This window comes from Bacillus rossius, chromosome 1 (assembly GCF_032445375.1).
Source record: "Bacillus rossius redtenbacheri isolate Brsri chromosome 1, Brsri_v3, whole genome shotgun sequence".
Classification (NCBI taxonomy): Eukaryota; Metazoa; Arthropoda; class Insecta; order Phasmatodea; family Bacillidae; genus Bacillus; species Bacillus rossius.
The window spans coordinates 52424724-52448757 of record NC_086330.1 but is presented as its reverse complement, the minus strand read 5'-3'; the positions used below and the strand labels follow the sequence as shown (position 1 = coordinate 52448757).

The 24034-nt window shown below is 35.8% G+C and overlaps 2 protein-coding genes across 3 annotated transcripts in view; one reads left to right on the top strand and one right to left on the bottom strand.

Annotated features, from left to right (window-relative positions):
• The first annotated feature begins 768 nt into the window (after window positions 1–768).
• LOC134536005 (transcription termination factor 3, mitochondrial) lies at window positions 769–18618 on the top strand. 2 transcript variants are annotated; one of them, XM_063375501.1, is made up of 5 exons: window positions 769–1303; window positions 9281–9463; window positions 11475–11598; window positions 11682–11772; window positions 16911–18618. In XM_063375501.1, the coding sequence occupies exons 1-5, from the start codon at window positions 849–851 to the stop codon at window positions 17186–17188; spliced, it is 1131 nt and encodes a 376-aa protein (XP_063231571.1). In that variant the 5' UTR covers window positions 769–848; the 3' UTR covers window positions 17189–18618. The 2 variants fall into 2 exon arrangements, with proteins under 2 accessions (XP_063231571.1, XP_063231578.1); XM_063375508.1 differs by having other exon boundaries at window positions 931–1020.
• Window positions 18619–21287: 2669 nt separating this feature from the next.
• The window catches only part of LOC134535999 (endoplasmic reticulum-Golgi intermediate compartment protein 3), a 57250-nt gene continuing 54503 nt past the window's right edge, over window positions 21288–24034 (bottom strand). Inside the window, exon 11 of the mRNA XM_063375490.1 lies at window positions 21288–21962. Within this exon, the coding sequence (XP_063231560.1) occupies window positions 21827–21962 (136 nt within the window). The 3' untranslated portion in view covers window positions 21288–21826. The remainder of the gene's footprint in view (window positions 21963–24034) is intronic.

The window sequence follows — 24034 nt, the reverse complement described above, 5'->3', positions numbered from 1 at the left end:
ACGTAAAAATCAATGGAGGTAGTGGGGATGGCGTCAACGTCAGTTTATGTACTTCGTGATCAATTAAAGTCAAATAATAATATACGACTCAACGAGAATCGAATCGTGTGACTACACTTTCATGTAATTTTTAATAAAACTTTGACGAATATGGCGAATCATTTCATATTTAGTAATAAATTATTCCATCGCATCTTGCAAATATTCAATAGAATTCCTCAAATAGTCATCATCACTATCAACAACTAACCTCGCCTGATACATCGCTATTTTATTTCCTGTCGCTTAGCTAACGGTTAAGCAGCTAGCGGTCGGTTCATCTACCTGCTAGTTTAGCCGGGACTTTAACTGGAAGGCAGACGTTAACAGGGAGTCATAAATTCGAAATAAGAGCTAGCCTGCGGTTAAATTTTAGCCGGAGGTTTAGCCGGGGGACATAAAACCGGCCCTAAGCCGTTTAACCGATCGCCATGGGTACACTGAAAATCATGTCATAGACATACAAACAACAATTGTGTGTCATGTCCACCACACTGTCATATAACGTTATCAATTTTGCTTTAATTAACAGACAATACATCACCCTGTGTTCAGCCTGGGCAACGCTCTAAACAATTTGATTTATCTTTTGGGCAACGCCACTCGGTACTGCAGCTAGCAATAAAAGACACCCACGGAGTTCTATACTGAGGGATTTTTTATTAAGCTGAGAGGGTTTTTTTCCGTATTCCACTTGAAATTTTTGTCATAAAATGTTGGCACCGCTGGTTTATTTAAATGTTTTTTGTTTAGAAAACGCAAGTGCATGATTTTTCGTGGGCTTGAAATTTGGTTTTAAGAATGCTAAAATGTTTTCAGTTGTTGCGTGTGTATACCGATTCACGCGAATACCTTCTAGACAGTCGTTGCGCTGTTCTGGAGACAGATTTTTTACAAGAATTTCAAGTGCGGAAAGTCAGTCATCGGAAGCAGAAAAATCGAAGTTTGGCGATGGAGATGATAATGCGACCAATTTGAATGGTACATTGGAAAGGGATTCTCAAGTTTCTGAAGTAGAATCCTGTGTAATAAGCGATGAAAGCTGTCGCTCTGTATTGCAACCACCCAGTGATGAGACAGACTTGACTCATTTTGCACCTTTTTTTAAGCCTACATTCAACTTTGCTGCCTATATAAATAAGTCGCCTAGTCTTCAGCAGCTTGTAAAATTGGGTGTTGATTTACATAAACTTGAGAAAAGGAAGGGGATTGCAGAGTTTATTTTAACATTAGATTTTGAAAGAGACATGAAAGAACACATTAGGTATGAAATTATATGATTAATTTTTTTCCTACTGAAGGTATGACATGAGAGGGAACTTTAATTGGAACTGTTTGCGCTCTGTATGAGAAAGAGTGATGGTTTTTAGCACACATAATTAATAAGTGAAATATTTAATTAACAAATTGAGACTTAATAATATGACACTGGGGTCAATAGAGATGATATGAGTTGGGAGCATTGACAGAACAAATGGGTGGGGGAAACAAAGTACACTAAAAAAAATTGGGTAAATCTGTATTGTACGGATTAGCGCCAAAAAAAATCGTACAAATATGAAATAACTTTCATTATATGCTCTTTTACGTCCTCTTTTCAAAACCGCCTGCGGAGATTAAAAATTCCAATTACTTTTGGAGATATCGCCGTTCTTATTTTGCAATACAAGCCCTATGTAATCATTCAACAGACGCCATTTTATATTTTGCCGTGTGTGCGTGAATGCCTAAATAACAGAAATTTTCCATTAGGTAAGGTTAGTTACATGATAAATACTTCAAAATAAACGGAAATTAAAAATAATATCAATTAATTGTACTTGTATAGTTTTGAGTATTTATAATGTAACTGACCTGACCTAACAAAACGGGACAAAGGTAGATTAGGTCAGGTCAGCTACAGTATAAATACTTTGAAACTGAACGGACATTAAAAATAATAAAAATTAATTTTAATGGTTGTTTAGTTTTAAAGTATTTATAATGTAGCTGACCTGACCTAACAAACCGGGAAAAAGGATGAACAGTAGGAACTCACGTAATTTTCATTTTACGTGATGTAGTCGTTCAACTACGTCGCGAAAAAAAAAAAATCATACTTGTAAACAAGCAACAATGGTGAACGCGGGAAGCCTACGATTCACTCATCTTTCTGGACATACCCGAATACTCACGTTGGCAAGCTTTCTTTCAACAGACGAGAGGCAAACGCCTGATCGTGCATCTTCTGTTTTTTTGTTTTTTTTGTTTATTGTAAATAAATATGCAACTCATGAAAACTAATGGTCAATTAGGTTATGTTAGCTACATTATAAATACGTACTTCAAAACATTGTGGATGGTTGATTTGGTTAGGATAGCTACATTAAAAATACTGTGAAATCATGTAAACGGTTTCCTAGCGCTGGATAGCTACATATTAAAAAGTTATTTGCTAAGCAACAATAAAATGATTTTACAGTTTTTTTAATGTAGCTATACTCACCTAATATAACCAACCATCCACAGTGTTTTAAAGTATTTTTAATTACTTCTTGCTAATTTTAAGAAAAGAAGGCTTGCCAACGTGAGAATTCGGGTATGTCCAGAAGGATGTGTGAATCGTAGGCTTCCCGCTCAACGCCGCATCAGTGCACATCATGAAAATTAAAAAATTCCATATCTCCTAAAGTATTTGGAATTTCTGATCTCCGCCGGGTTTAATGAAAAGAGGAAGTTAAAGAGCACAGAATAAATGTATTTTCGGATTTTTAAAATTTTTTTTTGAAAAAATCGCCAAAAAATGAATATTAAAAAATTCGATATCTCCAAAAGTAATTGGAATTTTTTATCTCCGCAGGCGGTTCTGAAAAGAGGACGTAAGATAGCATATAATGAAAGTTATTTTATATTTGTACGATTTTTTTTGGCGCTAATCCGTACAATACAGATTTACCAAAAATTGGCTCTATGCATCTTCCACCCTTGTTTTCCCAAGAAATATGGATTTTATCCTGCTGGGGTTCGAAATTGTATCACTTTGATGGGAGGAAGTGTGATGTTATGCCAAATGGTTGTGCATTTTCGTGTAATTCATTTTAGCTTATTATTTTGCAAAAGCAGATTTTATTTTAAATCCTGGCTACTTTTTAATTTTTTTTCTTTTTACAATATGTATGTGGAGCCATATGTTGGTTATTTGAGGTCAACTAAAACCAGGGCCGGAACTAAGGGGGGGCATGGGGGGCATGTGCCCCGGGCGGCAAATATCAGGGGGCAGCAAAATATGAAAAGTGGTTACTAAAACAAAATTAAACTAGTCATTAAAAAAAGTTTTGAAAGTTTACATATCGCAACCAATAATTTAGCCAAGAAATTAAGAAATTCTATTCAACTTAATTATGCATAATTTGTAAATATATTCGTACTTCAAATGCGTTACTTCACTCTAAGAAACAAGTATTACCATAATTCGTGGTCTGGAGTGAGTAAAACCACTGCGATGAGAGCTGGCATCTCAAGGACCCGTTGCGCGGGTGATCATGTGGCTGAGCAAGATGTAGCCCTTTCTCTGATAAATACCCTCATTTTTCCAGCCCCTACTCAGTCGCACCTGTGTTTTCGTACCATGTGCATCTCTGCCTGAGGACGGGAGCAGATAGCAGTTCCCGAAACGTCGCTTGTTTCTGTTTTGGAAAAACTATTGTGTTTGTTTCGTCTTTTCGTTTTGTCATGTTTTTTTCTCGTTTAAACCATTGTGCTGAATTTTTTTGGGTTCAATATTTTTGTGTCATCATTTTTGGGTTTTTTTGTTCTCTTAGTACATTTTTCTTTGTTTTTCTTTGTTTGTTGACGATATTCCTGTTACGGAATATTTTATGATGTTTATATCCTGTTGATAACAGCAATTTTTTGCTTAATTTGTGTTTTTGGTCTTTTGTTTATTTTTGCTTATTTATTTATTTTAGTTTTTAGTTTTCTTCTACAGAAAAAGTGCTTAGAAATGGCGTATGTCAAAAAAACTTACATCAAGTAATGTTGGAATCATTGTAAGATTAATTATGGAACTGATTAACAGGTTTAAGGCTTTGGAGAACATTAACAATAAGTTTGGTTTTTTAAGTGGTGTTCAAATTCATAAAATGGAAGTAGAAGATTTAAAAGTGAAAGCAGCAGAATTAGGAAACACAGTGCCGATCTTAACAAAGAAGAATTCGTATTTGAAATTGAAAGTTTTAAGCACCATGCATTAACAGTAGACTATGGATTAAAAGATGCTGCAGCATCAACAATGTTGAGCCTTATCTGCAAAAATAAACTGGAGGAGGCACATCCTGCTCTGAGAATGTTTCTCACCCTTCCAGTTACAATTGCGTTAGGTGAAAGAAGTTTTAGTAAACTTATACTTATTAAAAGCTATTTGAGAAGCACGATGGGCCAGCAGAGATTAACAAATCTAAGTATTATATCTATTGAACACAAACGAGCTGCTTTGATAAATTTTGATGATATTATTTGCAGCTAATCATGCTCGAAAAATTAAATTTTGAATTGAATTTCTTTGTATGGTTATCAATACAATATTATACTTAATTCAGAATCACATATTCCTTATGTAATTTTAGTAATTAATAAACTTATTGGTAAGACATTAATTTTCACTGTTGTGCAAACAATAAACAATAGTTTGATAACAGTCTATTTCATTATAATAAAAAATGTAATTGTATTAGTTTTTCAATTAGCGTACTTGATAAATAAAAGTTCTCAATTATGTATAAGTGAATGGTATCATTTCAACCACCGCTTCTAACGAAAAAGGGTATTTTATAATGTTGGTAAGGAGGGGCGGCAAATTAAGCTTTGCCCCCCCTAACGAATCTCCTATTTCCAGCCCTGACTAAAACCAAAAAGCTGTCATTCAGTGATTCAAGTTTGTTTTTTGAATAAAATAAAATAATGATCACTTTGTTATGTAAGTCAAAGGGAGTTAATGTATATATTTTGTTGTAAGTCGTATTTAGATTTTGCCAAACTGATTACATAATAAACCCAGTTTAAGTTTTCAGACAAACAATGCTTTTATTTACCGTTTCACTTGTATTTTTTCTGTATACACACTAAACGAAACACGACCTTCCGCCGCCATCATGTCACCTACTACTCTAGTCAACAGGCACTTTTACATGTACACACTTGATTTCGGCAGGTGACAACAAAAACAATTATGGTCTAACTACGAAACGAAAAACTGAGGATTACATATTTACGTTATTACAATTCCCAACACTCCCCCTTAATTCTCAGTTTTTGTGTCCCTTTCAGTTCTCAGGAGACTATTTTACTTGCATGTGTTTTAAATTTTACACTTTGCAGGGGCTTCGTAAAGATGTCTGCTGTCTGTTTGTCACTGGAGCAGTAATATACTTTTACTAGGCCTTCGCTCACCTTCTCATGAATTTAGTGGAACCGCACATCTATGTGTTTAGACCTGCGGTTCACCACCCCGTTCTTCATCAAACTCAATGCACTCTGATTGTCCACATGTAGTTCTGCTGTCACCTCTTCACCCAGGATCTCCTCCAACACAGCTTTCATATACATCAGCTCTTTCGTACACTCAGCTGCTGCAATGTACTCCGCCTCTGCAGTGGAAAGTGCGACCACTGGCTGCTTCCTGGTGCACCAGCTGATGGGGCCTCCACAGTAGAAGATGACGTACCCTGTGGTGCTCCTTCTGGATTCTTCGTCCCCAGCAAAGTCAGCATCACAGAATCCAACCAATTTATTCACAGGACTGCAACCTTCAAATTTGATACCCAGATTTGCAGTGCCTCGCAAGTACCTCACAATTCGCTTGATTGAGATAATGTCTTCTTCGGTTGGTTTCTCAACACTTCTGCTGCAGCGATTCACTGCAAACGCTATATCTGGCCTTGTCTTATTGGACAGATACATGAGACTCCCTAACAACTCTCTATATGGAAAAATCTTGTTTCGTCTTTCTTTTTCTTCTCCTTTTTTCTCCACCGCTGGAGTTGGGACAGGCTTTGCTTCAGACATGTTGTAGGCTTTCATGAGCTGAATCACAGTCCCTGTCTGGTTGAGATGAAGACCTCTTTCATTTCTGCTAATTTCCATTCCCATCCTCCTTCCTTTTAAAAACCCATTTACTGGTCAGTATCTTTTGTCCGGTTGGAACATTTTTCTTTTCCACAACTGTCCATGTCCCATTTTCCAGCAGCGATCTCTTCTCTTCTTCAACTGCTGCTTTCCAATGCTTTCCTTCGGTGCAGGAAGAAACAGCTTCTTCATATGTCAGCATCACATAATCTTCAAATCTCGCAGGGATCCTTCTGTTCCTTCCATGTGCTCTCCCCTGTTCATGCACAGCATTTTCGTCAGTTTCCTCACTAATTTCAAATCCATGAAATGATTCATCACTGTCTGTGTTTTCATCATAATTTGACATCCTATCTGTTTTGTCTTCATCATTTTCTTTCTGCAGCACTGGCAGCATCAGCGGAGGGTCGCTTGCTTCTTTATGAGTGTCCCAGCCTTCTATGCACACCACATCTCTTCTAACCACAATTTCTCTTCTATTTTCATCCCACAGCCGGTAACCCGTTCCCGTGTAGCCCACGAACAGCAGTTTTTCACTTCTTGACTTCAGTTTTAACTGGTACTTGTTAATCTTTGCATAAGCTGCGCATCCAAATATTCGTAGGTTAGAAACGTCAGGTTTTCTTCCATACCACAGCTCTGCCGGGGTTTCACTCCGGCCTGTTGTTGGGCTTCTGTTGATGAGATAGGTTGCTGTATATGCAGCCTCACTCCACAGTTCTTCCGGCATGCAGGAGTCCAGCATTAGTGCTCTAATCTTGTCCATCAAGGTTCGGTTGAAACGTTCGGCCATTCCTTGGTGTTGAGGTGTGTATGGAGCAGATGTGTCAGCAACAATACCTTCAGCTTCAATCCAGGCTCTGAGCTTCTCATTCACATACTCCTTGCCATTGTCTGTTCGCAGTTTGTGAACTTTCAGATTCCATTGCCTTTCTATTTTCTTCACATGCTGAATCACTAGTTCAGGGACCTCCGCCTTTGATTCGAGCAAGCGGATTTCAGCAAAGTGTGTGAATCCATCAATGAAAGTCAGGATATATTTCTTCTTATTCCAACTATGTGGTGTAATTGGCCCCACCAAGTCGGAGTGTAATATTTCCAGGGGCTTGCTGGCTTGTGCCCGTTCTTTCACGAATGGAGCCCTTGTCTGTTTTGCTTGTATGCATATTACACATGGTTCATGGTTCAGATCTCCACTCCTCAACGTCATTCCTTTCACAACCTTTGATGTAGCTTTGAGACGATCTTGACTGATGTGACCCATTCTTCTGTGCCAATTTATGTCAGGATTTGTACTTTCGGCCACCAGAGCTTCTGATGGTGTGTCTTTGGGAATTTTTGTCACATACAGTCCATTTGCACTTCTTTCGCCCCTTAGCATCACTTCATTATTTTTGATCACTCTCACTTCATTCTTTGAAAAATTCACTTCTCCCCCATTTCCTGTGATTGACCCCACTGACAATATGTTCTTACTGAGCTGAGGTACATACAGTACTTGCTTCAGTTCACAACACTCTGTCACTACTTTCCCTACACCCTCTGCACTCATGCTCACAGAATTTTTCGCAAGGCCTATATTCATCCTAGCAGCTCTCGTTTCTTCCAGTATGCTTTTGTCGTAGGTCATGTGGCATGACGACCCTGAATCCAGGATCCATTCAGTGTCTGCTAAGTCACAGCTCGCTGTCATGAAGGAAACTGGTGGCTCCTTGTTCGCCTTATTTCGAAAATAGCAGTCCTTTTCTTCATGGTTGGTTCTTTTGCATATGCTACAGTTCTTCACTTTGCTCGGACACTCCCTAGCCATATGTCCGGTTTTGTGACATGAGAAACATCTAATGGTGGAGGTACCTTGCCTTTTATTCACTGCACTGGCTCTGTGAAACCCCGCTAAATGTTTGTCTGAACCACACTCGTAGCATCTTCTTGCTTCAGCTTTGAATACTACTGCATCAGTTTCGGCCCTGGTGTCAGTGCATCTTTTTTCCTCCGCCACCAATCGTGTTGCCAAATTTGCCAGAGTTTTACTTTCCATTGGAGTAGATTCCCATGCACTAATAAAATAGCTGTACCTTTCAGGTAAAGTCATCAGGATCCTAGAAATCAACATATGTTCTGGAACATCGTTTCCCAACGCCTTCAACCTGAACACCAGGTTTTCAAGCTTACTTACATGCGTCGCCAAGTCTACCCCTGCTGTGTATTTGTAAGCAAAAAATTCCTGCATTAGATCGAACTTCTGCTGCGATGCGTCCCGTTCATATACGTCGCACAGTTTTTTGAACATGCTGTACGCATTTTCACACGTAAGAATATGCGTCAGAGGAATCCTGTCGACAGTGGCTATTATTATCATTTGTGCTTTCGCATCCTTTTTGATGTACTCCGCATAATTTGCACTGTCTCGCTCTGGTAATTTTGTTTCTCCAGTTACGATGTCGTACAAACCTTGTGACTTGAATAGTATATTCACTTTGAACTTCCACAGCTGAAAATCACAAGGTTCCTTTAATTTTTCCACCAATGAAAGTTCGTTCATTTCGGAGTGAGCCATTTTTGTATCGTCGCAGCGACCTTTTAATGCATCCACACTGTTTTGCGCCACACTGGGCCCATAACCTGTTGTAAGTCGTATTTAGATTTTGCCAAACTGATTACATAATAAACCCAGTTTAAGTTTTCAGACAAACAATGCTTTTATTTACCGTTTCACTTGTATTTTTACTGTATACACACTAAACGAAACACGACCTTCCGCCGCCATCATGTCACCTACTACTCTAGTCAAAAGGCACTTTTACATGTACACACTTGATTTCGGCAGGTGACAACAAAAACAATTATGGTCTAACTACGAAACGAAAAACTGAGGATTACATATTTACGTTATTACAATTCCCAACATATTTCAAAGCAATAAATCACTAAAACGGGATACTTTAGCTATTAACTACACCATATACTCTAAGAATTCATATAGAATAGTTGTGAAATTTACATATTTGGAAAATTATGCTTTGAAATGAAGCTAATGTACTTAATTACTTGACTTTAACATGTAGTTGTTGCTATAAAATAATGAATTCATATTTTCTCAACATGTTAATGCAATTTTATTGGTTTGTGTACTTGTCAGGTTCCTGGTTGACAAAGGCATTCTCCCTGATGCATTGGGATGGTTTTTGACAAAAAATCCAGAAATTTTCAAGGAAGATTTGGATGATCTTCAAGTACGAATTAACTATTTGGAATCAAAGAGGTTCTCGGGAGACATGGTGTTGAAAGTGATTTCAAAGAACCCCTACTGGCTGTCGTTCAGGTAGGTGTGAAAATTAAAAATATAAAATTGACACACTGCATCAGCTTTTTAGTTATTTAATTCACGTAAGTGATTGGACATTATGATTGTGAATGAGCTTAGCATGCCATAGGACAGAAAAGTGTTATGTAACTGTCTTTCTCTAGGAAATAGGTAAGCATATACTTGCAACATCAACTTCTGATATTTTGTTGTACCTTTGTATGGTCTCTTTATTGTTGTATATGGCTGGAACCTACAAAGGCGCATCAAGTGATGGTTATTCGTTAAATTGTTTAATAATGGTGCAGTATTGTTCTGTTCTTCATTGTAGGAGCTCAAGTTTAATGCCCGGAATAGCATTCCACGCCTTTCCAAAAAATCCAGAACGTTTAAAATTATGGAAAATAAAAGTTCGCAGGGACGATCGAAAATGTCCAGTCTCAGCGCACATGCGTGTATGCTCAAAACATTTTGTCGCTGCAGATTATAGAAAGTAGAATGTGGCGGTAAATTTTTAAAGAAGACTGCAGTGCCTAGCGTTTTTACTTTCACGTCTCCAAGGAAATTGAAACCCCCACGCAGAAAGCTTCATTACATATGTAAGTAGGCCGTAAACATGATTGCGCTCACATGCCTGAGAACTAATCAATAATGAAAGATATTACCTTTTTAAATATTTTTGTACGGGAGATTAAAGAAAGTTAAACACTATAAATCACAAATTTGTACGGGTAGCATAAACCTAACGGCCGGTACATACTGCTTATTCGTTAATTTAAACAGTTATGTACTAAGACATAAAAAGTGTTAAGAAGTTTACAAATTATTTTCATGTTTATTATTTTTTTAAAACATACTATCCATAATCAGCACAAAAACATCCTAAATTATTATACGATTTACATATCACACCTACATGGCCTAGGTTTTAACTCAATAATTAAAGGTTATGTAATTTTTTAAATATGAGTTTTTGTGAACTCATTAAAAAATTCGTTATTATACCATAGAGTTAACATGACTTGGACAAAAAAACTTAATGGAGGCAATAAACCAAATTACAGCCTATTTTCAAGGGCTTAAACATTTATTGATAATATTATTAATTTTTGCAGATTGCTTTTCTACAGGTATGGTCAAATGGACTTTAATAAAACAAATCTTTTAAACTAAATGCTTGCAAATATGAGTAGATATTAGAATATAATTTCCTGCTCATATATAGGCTATTAAATAAACTGCAATAGCCTGTCAAAGAAATGGCTACACCTTTACAATAAAACATCTCACTTTATTTAATATTCACCTTATTTCCCAACTATGTAATACATTAGACATTTGCACTGAAAAGCGAATGGTTTATTTTAACTTGAAGTTATATTTGTTATATATATATATATATATATATATATATATATATATATATATATATATGTTATATATATATATATATACACACACACACATATATACATACACACACACACACACACATATTTATTTATTCTATGCAATGTTTTATTTAGTTTAAATATAGCCTATTTTATAAAGAATACCTTGAAAGGGTGACAAAGTGTTATGCCTTTTGGCAGTGATGATTTCTTTATGTAAGACATAACAATTTTGCTGTACATTATTGTGTGATTGCTGATTGTAGCTTAACTGATGGCTTACTCCGAGTGGTATTTCAAGACACTAAAATAAGGGTTTAGGTGTTGAATATGTTATAACTGTACCCTAACCGTATTCCCTGTGCACAGTACCGCTCCCAAACCCTTAGACAGGTCGTGGCCAGTCCCTTAATTTTAGAGAAAGGATTTTGGTGTCCTATCCCGTGACCAGTCTGTGCCCACATTACTGTGCATAGATCACTTTTTCTGTAATTTCGTCCAGATGGTGGACCTGCATCTGGCATGAACATGGGGGAGTATTGGGAGAGAACAATTTCTTTTAAGCTTTGAAAGAACTTGCATCAGTAAACTGCAGTCATGTGTTATATATTTCTATGGTGAATGGTGTTTGTCAACAGTACAGACACCATAGACAGCCGGCTGGGCCACTTCCAGAAGAACTTCTCCCTGACCGGCAATGAAGTGAGATTCCTTGCGACTAAGCAACCACGTCTCATCACCTACAGCATGAATCACATAAAGGTACGTCTTGCTACTAGTGTTTTGTACTATAATCTTAATTCTGATTATGCAATTGATTTAAGGTTTTTTTTTTGACACATCAGGTTAATACTTTTGTCATCAAGGAAGAACTGGGTTTTGAAGCAAAAGAAATGAAGAACATATTGTTGAAACAGCCAAAATTGTGGATGATAAGTAAGTGAATCAATACAAGCTTTATTTATTAGTAGTATGCTAGGGTGTATGGTCACTTGGGCTACTAATACTTAAGGGAACTGAAATAAGAACACACGCTGGCATCATATCACATAAGATATGCAACACCGCAGTGCCAAAAAACGCACACACAAAACACACAGATACATAAATCCAGTGTCCTGAGGTTTGTTTCCAGTGGACTCTTCACCAAGTCAACCGATTTTGATGAAAATTGGCATTTAAGGTAAATGTACCAGTAGTCGTCATGCTAAGACGAGTTTTAGAAAAAAAAATTGTGTACATAACCTCGTAGGTGTATTACTGCCCCTACATGTTTGTTTTTAACCTCAAACTTTACTCTACAATGCTATCCAACACTCTTCGATAAAAACAAATTATTTTTGTAGATTTATAATTTTGAAAATAGTGTGATTTCGAGCCAGTAGTCGTCATGCAAATTTTCGTGTTTGCCAGTGTTCGTCACATGTTTGTGCCAGTAGTCGTCATGTGCGATTTCGGCTGCATTAGTTTTAATTCATGGATCCAGAATGATAGTATTGTACTATTTGGGCTTCAAATTTTATTTGATACTATATTTTAAACATCAAAATGGCAATTCATAATGATCGTTTAGTAATATAATGAATAATCCTCATTAAATTTTGAATTTACTTACAGCACTCACGGAACAAAGAGGGACAGCACAACTAACATGAAAATATATAGAGCTATAGCAAACCGTATGTATTCGTTACTGAGTAACGGGTGCGCCGTCTAGTAACGAGTAATGAAACGTTACACACGGCTGCATTTTGTTACTCGCATTTCTCGTATATTTTATGCATGCGTGTGCATATTCGATGAATTTACGTTACAAAGAACAATGTTTGTTTTTTAAGTAAAGTATAATATGGAAATTCCTCGTCTAAGTTTTTTTACTGTTTATTAAAGGTATTATGTGTGTAGACAAAGTTTGAGATTGGAACAGAAACAACGTAACAAAGTATTTTTTTACAAATTAGAAATATGTATGTTTTTGTTTTTCAATATCATGTATTTTCACATTTTTTTTTGTTCTTATCTTAAAAGAGATATAATAAAGCCGCTCTAATAAGATTTAATTGTTTCTTGGTTAACAAAAACTGTTTAATTATCAAATATTGTTAATTGTTTATATTCTATTTATTATTATTTATGCGACGTCATACTGTACACGTGCACAATACGACTCGATTCGTTGCTGCAACATAACAGCATGGTATGCGGTATCAGAAGTAAACTTTAAAAATGAATCAGGGCCCATCTTCCTACCCAAGGGCGATTTGCCTTTGTGTTTATTGGACAATGTGTTTCTTGGTACACTATTTTTTACCTCTGCTCGTTTTATACTCATACAATTCGCTACATCTTTAAGAGCAGCTTCCATGGCTGACTCTTCATACAACAGTATTTTCCATTTTGGCATTTTGCCCTGTAATTAAAGAACGAGACACATTACAATGTTTAATTTACTTATTAATGTCAAAATATATATCGAATGACCCCTAAATTAATGTAAACAATAATGCCTACACAATTTCTGCAATCAATAAAGTAAAGTAATTTCCGACCCAGAAGTCGTCATACACATGCATCGGAAGTCGTCATAGGTGACGACTACTGGATCTGATCATAATAATGTACTTTTGTCTATCAGCAACAAAGAACCAATATTATTTAAGAACTCTAGGGTGTAACTTAGCACAACTTTAAATAAAATATTAAATGTACCAGTGCTCATCAGATATGACGAACACTAGCAATACAAGGTTTTTATTGATCCAGTTTTCGTCACCCTAACTAAATCATACAAAGAAAACGAATTTTTTAAAATAAACACTTTCACCTCTTCAAGAACATTTAACTAACATATTCAGCACAAAACATCACGAATAAACATGAAAAATTACAGAATTAAAATTAAAAATGTGCACGTACGTCCTTAGTGTTTTAGTATAGGAATTCCCCTATTTATCTTCACTGCTCTACAAACTTTTGATGCACGGACTTTTTTGATTGAAAATAGTGTTTGTTCCGAAAACTATTGTGGTAATTTCAGCTAGAACGTCGACCAAATTTTTGTCAATATTTAAGTTGGCGATATATTGAGCTACTTCTCTATTATTTACATTTGAAGTTGCTAGTGACGACCATTGGAGCAGTGACGAGTACCGGCGCACTTACCTTATGTGTAATTTTTCCAACTTGAGAGATAGGATAGTTTTTATTTCGATTAATGGTCTTAATAATTTATAATTAATAATAAACTGATTATCAATGTTGATTGGTGTTATTAATCGTAAGTTTCATAAGTCTCAAACAGATGGCGCCTTAAATAAGTTCTTTACAGACAACTGTTGTACTGTCTGACATAAATATCTCATAGATGGTGCTACATTTCAATTCAAATTTTATTTTTCTCCATGTTGTGCACATTTTCGTTGATCAATGTACTACATAACCTCGCTTTTTTTGTATTATTTTTGATTTTATTCTCACGTGTTTAATATTATTTATATCTTCAGCTGTCAATCTACAGATATAATAATAAAACAAATAATATTAGCTAGAGAATCAGAGTTCATTAAATTTGTAAGTATTAATTAATTCTACCTTTCCTGCAAATTTAAAATCTAAGTTTATAAAAATAAAAAAATTTTATGTATAAGTGCTTGCTTTTTATTTTCTCATTTTGATTGAATTTTTACTAACTTAATTATTATTTTTAGTAAAATGCCACCAAAAAAATCGAATCTCAACAATGCCCGGACCAAAAATATTGTACACCGATTGGCGCTTCATTAAACTTTAACTGTGATTTATTATAGTTAGAACTAATCAAAGTACAGTAAACTATTATCCGGGCCTGGATTATCCTGTTTTCGGGTTATCCGTGCTTGATTTTTTTTATGAAGTTGTAAAAAAAATGACAAGGTGTAGCTACGCCGTGATTGCGCTGCATTTTTTTTTTATTATTTACTGACATGTCAGAAAGCTATTTACCTGAACCTTCAGACCCTTGTTCCCCGGACACCTTCACCCGTCAATTTGCCACACTTTAAACCAAAAAGGAATGCCTTGACTGCTGCCTTCCGGCTCAACACCCCCCTCCCCCCCCCCCCCCCCCCACCATTTTCTTTTTCTTTTCAAGCGTTCTTTTCACAGCATCCCGCCACGCTTAAAAAAAAAAAGGTCCCTCTACCTCCATTACCTATTGGAATATTGCATCATTAAAACCTGTAAAGTTACACAAGAAGAGTGCATGTGTTTTTTTTTGCCACGCACACCTACGCAACGAGGTCTCACACACACACACACAAAAGGAACAGGGCTCTCAGGTTTTTAAACTTTTTCCTTCAAAGACAATCAATTGAAACTTCTGTTCATCTGTATATAATATGTAAAACCAATGTTTACCTTTTAAATTGTATATAATTTTTGGCAAAAGAGCACAGAGTGCTGGCATGTCAAGTATATCATGTAAAAGTGCTAATGTATGAAAAAGACATAATAAAAAGCTTTTTGAAATTGAAAACACACATACACACATGGGGGGGGGGGGGGGGGGCGGAGAGAGGGGTGGTTTAGGAATTTCCCCTCCACCGGCCGAAGCAGCCAGTAACACAAAGGAAGGGGGAGAGCTTCTTGAAACTGCCGAGAGAGAGAGAGAGAGAGAGAGAGAGAGAGAAAGGGAGCATGTTGTTCGCCACCAGACATCCCTTCCTCACCCCACACCACCACCCAACAACAGCATTCATTCTTTCTCGACAGCCCCGGCGCCAGCATAGCCACGGCCCTCTCTCGCTTTGCAGCCTTGGTTTACTGCGTGAACCTTTTTTTCCTTCCAACTAACGGTATCTTTCCTTGTTTGAAGATGTCATTTAAATCACTCTTTCTTACGAAAGAGCCAACAAGTAAGCACTCGTAATAACCAAATTAGTTTAGGATTACTATTTACGTAGTCAAACTGACGGTGCATTTCTAAACTCTCGTAACTTCGAAGGTCTCGTAGTATCCCATACTCGTAGTTATGACTGTAAAGTGCATCCTAATTTTAATAGGCGGAATCAACAAGAAACAATCTCTTGCCGTGCGAGGTAGAAAAATAAAATGCAATAGCTGGAAGGGGGAAAAAAGGTGTATAATATTGTGCTGTGGTTCAGACACTTATTTTGTAGTGACCCCGGATAATAGGTCATTAAAAGGGTGGAGGGAGATGCTGAGTTGGGACTGCCGCCGCTCTCCCTACCGTAGCAATAAAGGGGACAGGAGAAGGATGGCGGCAACATAGTGCCAATGGCGGCAACATAGTGCCAGTATTGTTTACTGTCCAATAAGCTGGGACACTGTATACAAAGCCTTTGCTTGTACTCAAAGAATTCTACTGAAGAGACACTCTTTTGCCAGTAAATACACCATTTTTAAGTGGTGAAACGGATTATCCGGGGGTTTTTATGGGCATTCAATTATCCGGGCATCGGAAGGTCCCAATTAACACGAATAATTCTAGAGTTTACTGTATTTATTAATAAAATGAACTGTGATTTATTATAAGTAAAGGTATTCAGAGTATTTAATAATAAAATAGAATTGAAATGTTACGTTAATCTGTGTTAAATTTTGTCTTTTAAATCCTTTCTAAATCACTCAGCCACAGCAACGCGTGGCCGGGTCTGCTAGTGTGTGTGTGTGTGTGTGTGTGTATATATATATATGTATGTATATATATATATATATATATATATATATATATATATATATATATGAGCACGTTTAAAACCTTTAATGTGAAAATAACTGAGAGATTGTACAACTATGTAATATATTGCATTACATCCCACTGGCATGGAATAGTCTTTGTTTTCCAAACAGTTTATAATACTGAATTATCATTTTGTGTATTTTACGATCACAATTAAAGAAAAGTAATCTCGAAACAGATGCATATTTTAAGAGATTTTAGGTTTCTGAAAGATGCTTTACTATAATCATTATGAAAACTGTTCACAGCTAAGCTTTGAGTGGAAAACGTTGATAAGCAACAACTCGTAAATATATATACACAGTGAATTGACCAAATGTTGAACTTCTTTCAGGTCAGCATGGGTTGTTGGAGAGGTTTGAGTTTGTCCACAATGAGATGAAGATCCCTCACGAACACATTGCACAATGTCCAAGGGTTTTGAGTAGCCGAGCCTTCCGCATCAAACAGCGCCACCTCTTTCTACATTCTTTGGGACGAGCGCAGTATAACCCAGCATTAGAATGCTATGTTTCTCTGGGAAGTTTGGTTGATGGGACAGACGCTCAGTTCTGTGAGAATGTTGCAAAGACTTCCGTAGATACTTTCAACATTTTCCTCAAGACATTATAACAAGATAAATAAAAGTTATTTTATTATAATGCTGTGTTTTTGTGTTATGCTGTGATATAGAAAGATATGTTGTGTCCAATTATTTGTTTAAAACTACAAGAATTACCTAAGAGGAGCAGAATAATCATACAACCATCATAGTTAACAGGGCCATCAAAAGAAACCAAGGGTCGGAGGGCAAATAATTTTGTACAATATTTTCAAAACCCACAATACAAAAACAAATTCTAGTCTGTAAGTGTTACTGTGTCTATAACTCTAAACTTGATCTGTATGTATAGCATAACTGGTAGGCCTCTTACATTCTGGTTTTCATCCATCCAATACCTGACACAATCAAGGTTTGTCTGGGTGCTACATGGAGCCGGTCTGGTTATTTCGTGGCCGGACAGTTTGAAAAATTGCATACAATGCAATATGTTACTGTATGTCCAATTTCGCCCATCCTGTATCGTACGGACAAAAACCAGAACGTAAGAGGGCCGTAAGGTTTCCAATGAATTCTGTTAAATGTAGATGTGCAATTTTGTGCTTTTAGGGTAAAACCACTGTAAACATCAGAGTTGCAATTCTAAGGACCTGTGTTTTTATCTTTTTCCAACCATTATGATTTAGGTTAAACAAGATTTGACAATCTTAGTAACATCCTACCCTATGAGTGCTGTGGATCTACTTCAGGAAACTAACTCAAATAGGTGGCCAAATCTGAGATGAATAAGAAGGGAAACTGTTATGTGGTTATAGTTTAAGGAAGGAGTTGTAATTTCACGACAGCGCTCTTTATTCATAAAGCTGCGTGTTATAGCAAATCCTTGGCCAAATTTTTCATCACAGGCCATGGGTCGTTCCCAGATTCCTTGAATTGCAATTCAAATCCTGCCATCTCTTGATAACCTTATTGTCTACAAAAATTAAATCTTTGTTGTTTGAATAATATAGAACGAGAGTTGACAGTGGCAGTAAATATTCTCTTAACAGCAAGTACTTTCTTTAAAAGGTGATTAAAAAAAAGTTAAATTTTCATATATTTTTTTAAAGTGTCTACTTATTTTTTCCTTCAAATTAAGAACATCCTATGATATTGTTTTAATAATTAAAATTTTTTTATGCATATATTCTGGATATTTGTTTCAATATCACATTAAACAATACAAATATGAAGTATTAGAATGTACAGAAGTCTTATTGGAATCACAGCAGCTATGCAGTTGGACAGCTCTTGGAGTTGGACTGAGAAAAAAACTGTTGGCATTTTTATACAATCAAAAGTTTCAAAAGGTAAATATGCACATGTTTTTACAATATTGCTTCAATTAAAAAAATAGTACTTTGTAGCCCCAACCACCAGTTAAATTATGTTGCTTAACTATGTCATGAAGAGTTTTATCAGCTTTAAGCTGCTTTTTTTTTTTTTTTTTTTTTTTTTTAAACATCTAGTCATTAAGGCAAGGTAACGGCCATGGCACAGCTAGGTAAGACTAGACGAGGTTAATCTGCAATGGATTGCCAATGCCTTCCACAGTACCTCTCGTCCTGAACCTGGGAAGATATATTCTTCCCTCCAATGTGAAATCCCCCTATCCGGTCAACATTACATCCACAACCTTTGACTCACCCGCCAGAAACTCTCAACAAAGCTGTATTGATTGAATGATGCATAAATTTGTTTCTGGGGAACAGTTATATTTCTATTGTTAGCTATAGTAAACCACAAGTATATACAATCTAACATTTTAGGACTGGTTAAAAAAAAAAAGAGAGAGATACAATAGCTGGGAAGGGATACAAGGGTGTCTTAGTTATTAGGAGGGGTCATAAACCATTAGGGGAGTGGGAGTAAAGTGATGTCTCACTCCCTCCTACAGTAATAAAGTGTCACAGAAAGCAGACAAAAAGATGACAGTTAACACTAGGGATGCTATTCTTAACACTGTTGTAATAATTATGCTAGCGGAATTGCTTAATTCCGACGGATTTTTTCTAAACCCTATTCTTGAACACGCACTGGCGGAATTCCGCCAGAATCATTCCGCCACTTCCTTGCTGGCGAAATAATTTCGATAGAGATTTGAGAGTTTGTTGTTCTTTGGATCTTTGATTGGTTCAAAATGGACACTGTTATGGTTCTGAAATGTTTAAAATTGTGTGGGTGGTTGGTTAAGTTAGCTACTTATAAATATTGTAAAAATAGTGTGGATAACTAGTTATTTTAGGTTAGCTACATTTAAAACCAGAAATAACTTATTCACCTCATTACATTATGTGATATATATTCAGATAAAAATAGGCAACGTAATACAGTAGGCAGGCCTATCGAGTCGTAGATTATTTGATTGAAATTTAATTTATTCCTAAAGGAAACAAAAACATTATTTATAAAAAACTCACATGCGATGGGTTTAAGATTATATCTAATTTACTGTATTTAAAAATTACAACACGAGTGTCATCTAACCTTTAAAATTAGTGTGTTCGTGACGAGAAATAGCTTGTAATTGAACTACATTTGGAAGTGTAAGAATATTATATTTACATTTCATTACTTAACATTTTACGTGAAAAATATGGAAATTATCGGTGTAGAAATTTGATATTTATTTGTTGTGTTTTGTTATAAATAGGTACTATTATTGCATAGTTTACGTATAATGTAATTAGTTTTTCACACTAAATATTGCAAAAATGTGTCATGTTTTGATTGGATCAGAACTAGAGTAGCAGGCTTACATAGGCTATGCACATTTATTCGTTAAAAAGGACATCTATTATGGGATTGAAATGCACTCGAAATGAGTCCATTTATATATGAATTTTGCTCAATTACAATTGATTGTGAAAATAAAGGTTATCCTTTTGACCCCTTCCTATCTTGCAAACCTAGCACATTCCTGCCAAGCAGAAAATATTTTTGAAGACAACAACATACACCCATAAAAATACACACAAGTATTATTAAATAAATAATGCCAGAAGAAAGTTGCTGAAAGAATTTTCGATAAATAGATAGATTGTTTCCAAGAAGCCCTTACTCCAAAAATTACAAAATTTCTTCCCGAAATAATTGACAAGATATTGTCCATAAGAGTTATCATTTTGTAATTACTTGCAGTGGTTATAAAAATCTTAATGTACACAATCATAGATGATTTGCTGAATCAAGAAACAGTGCATAAAATTTATTTCCACATCAAAGTATTCACAAAAATATGATAAAAGTTGGAGCCAATTACGCAGAGCAGAGAAGAAGAAAAGAAAAAAGTCCCGTAGGCGATAAGAACTTTTTATATACAAAAAAAAAAACCATGAATCTGTACACATTTTCATAAATATTCATTTTTTGTAGTACTTTTTCTAACAAGAAATAAAGTTGACAACTGCATTACACACTATTATTTTTCCCTGCTTAAAACAATTTTTTTTCCTATATAGGTAAGTCATAAAATTTTTGATTTTTCTGGCATAACTTTACGACTAATTGTTAATTATTAGTTATGTACTTATACACACCACTTCAACATCCATCAACTAGAGAAATAAGATGAACATCATTAAAAAAATTAATACAATTTCATTAGAAATGGTCCTTCCCTCATTGTGATTGGCCTCCTACTAGTGACATCAAATAAAAAAAAATAAAAAATGTTGCCACACTTCCAGAAATTTTTCATCAACCTGACAATGTTGATTCTGATAGCTGCTAGTTTCAAGAATACACATTTAGCTGTCTATCAGAATGAAACTAGCGGATCATCCCTCTAGCGATATTATTCCGACAATGTCAAGAATTGTGTCCCAGTGCTGTATTTCTTACATACCAATAAGCTGAGAGACAGTGATATATGGTGCTACCCATATTCAAGGGTGACCCTAACTGCGAAAAAGTTGGATTTTTATGGCCCAAATTAAAGGTGTGACTCACACGCAGGGGCTACCATTTTGCAGGTAAATATGGTATGTGCACAGTGAGGTACCTTACTTGTTAAAAGCTTCAGGTTAACACTTTATGAAAAAGTTATTACCTGCAACTGTTTCACCAAGGTAAGAAATGAATGTGTTGCAGCTTTGCTATTTGATGCACTGAAAAAATAACTCTGCAGTCTTTTGCCTAGCTCCCTTCATTTTTACTGTTTCCTTCACCATCAGCATAATGATTTTCATCTACATATTGTAGCCACAATCCACCATGTGCACGGCAGGAGCAGTAATATAGTAATATTCTTTTAAAGCTCAATACTTTTACACACATTACACATACCACTTTTATTTTATGTTTTCTTTCCTAAGAAATTAAAAACTTAAAGTACTGTATTTATTACGTCTTGTAATTTATAAACATTTCAAAAGTTGTCTTCATACAGCTTTGTGCTAGCATGGAAAGCAGTATTTATTACTGTATTTTGAAATCCCAAATATGTAGTTATTATCTTTAAACAAAAATTATCAAAAGTTCTGTAATTTAAGAACAGATTACTGAGTTCAAAATAAAAGAGTAACCAAATTAATTGTATCATTTAAAAAAAATTACAGATAAACCGAGCTTCAGCCCTTCCACTTGTTTAACAAGTTTAAACAAAGTTTACAAACAATTTTTAGAAGTGATGTTCTGTGCATAAAGTCCACTGAAAGAGGAAATAGTTTTCAGTTCACTTTTCCCAGCTCAATTTTTTTTTGGATGGCTTTCACTGAACGGTAGATGAACGCATCAATAAGACTAGCCACTGTGAACACTCCACCAATGATAGCACACACATTGGTTGCCAGATGTCCAAGTGATCTGCAAACAAAATATTAAATAAACAATAATATTAGTGTGCATTCGCTGTACAAGCATAGTAGTAAGGGCGTTTCCAGGGGCCAGCTGCCCCCACCCCACACACTTTTCTGAAGTGGAAAATAAAAATAACAAAACATAGATGAACAACAGCTGTTAGAATATTTAAAACTAATTCTCACAAACTTATTTTCAAATAACCTTTTTTTATTTAAAGGATACTCTTAAATGTATTTATTACTACAGTATTTACCTGAATATAATATGATATTTACCACAACTGCTATCTTCCCCTTGGAAAAGGTCAATTAAAATCGATGGGATGAGTTTAGTTCAACAACACGCTCTGCCTCCTGTGTCACTTAAGCCACTTTAGTCCGCTCTTATTTACTGATTTCTGAACCTCTGGGAGGGAAGGGGAGTGTCAGCAGGCAACAGATACCTCAGAGGAGAAAGGGAGACAGTTCACTGTAACTGCTAGCCAAGGTATCCCCTCCGTCTCCTCTTACACCCTCCCAAACGATCACCGTATATCGCAGCATTCTTTGCTTTCGGGCAGATGGCTTTTGAACTACAGCCATCTTTTTTTTTCTCTCTTTTAATTTCAGCTTGTTATTTCAAAACTGATAAAAGTGACACCAGAAAAGCTGTAGTAAAAATGGTAAAACGTTTCTTAATTTAAATAATTTCTAATTTTTGTATGTTTGAATTTTGATTGTTACCCCCATTAATAATTTTTCCTAAACACATAATCAAGAAGTAGTTTATAATTATATTCAGAGTCTTGTTACAGTCAGGTAAATATGGTATATGGCACTACAAAAGGAGCGTGCACAGAATTTCAATGAGGGGCGGGGGATAGAACCGCTTTTGCCACTAATTTGCCCTAAAAGTCTTTCCATTTGTTGGTGGGAATGATAACTGGGTAGGCCCTGCTCATGAAAGAGGTTTATGTTTAGTTGCAAATTTTGTCTCCAAACACAGTAGAATCCGTTTATTATGAATTGACAAATTGCCTATTATGACGTAATAACACAACAAAATTTGGTTTTCATATAAAATTCTATGTAAATAAGTCGGATATAATATAATGACTTTGCTTACAGTGACATGTCGCTTATTGTGACCCATTTTTAATAAATTATGTCCGGTTATAATGACTGACATGATTCTTTACACCTTCGGCAATGTTTGTTAATTCCCAATGACGTGGCACGTGGTTCGTTTTTGTTTTGAACCTCTGTGAGTAATTGACACTTGAAGGTCACGCATTGTTGTTCGTGATATCCTGTGGAAAAAATGTCATCTCAACACCGTAAAGCATTTACGATTGAGGAGAAAGGTACAATTATATGCAGATTAGAAAATGGAAAATCAAACTCTTCTCTGGCAAAGGAATTTGGCGTGGGTCATTCGACAATCTCGATGATTTTCAAAACAAGAACCGGATTAAGCAATCGTTCAATTCAAATGTTTTGAAACCGAAGAGGCTTCTAAAATCGCGACAAGAAAATGTTGATCAAGCATTAATTCAGTGGTTTAAAATCACGAGAAACAAGGGAATACCTGTCAGCGGCCCTATGCTACAGGAAAAGGCAAATATTTTTGCCACGCGTTTTGGTATTCTCGACTTCAATTGTTCTGCAAGCTTGATCAGTCGTTTTAAAGTTAGACATAACATTGTGGCGGGAAAAATTGTCTGTGAATCTTCGTCTGTTGATCAAAATTCAACAACAAACTGTTTGACGTCTGTGTGGCCGAATCTACGAAGACAATTTTCTGATGATGAGCTTTTTAATGCTGATGAAACTGGACTGTTTTACAAATTAATGCTGGACAAAACTTTGAAATTTAAAGATGAGAATTGGTGTGGAGGCAAGTTGTCGAAAAACAGAATAACTGTAATGGTAGCAGCAAATATGAGTGGCACAGAGAAAAAGAAATTGCTCGTTATTGGAAAGTCACAAAAACCAAGATGTTTTAGCAGCGTCAAATGGTTACCTGTCGATTATGCTAACAATCGTAGAGCTTGGATAACGTCAGAGCTTTTTGAAAAATGGCTTCGAAATTGGGAT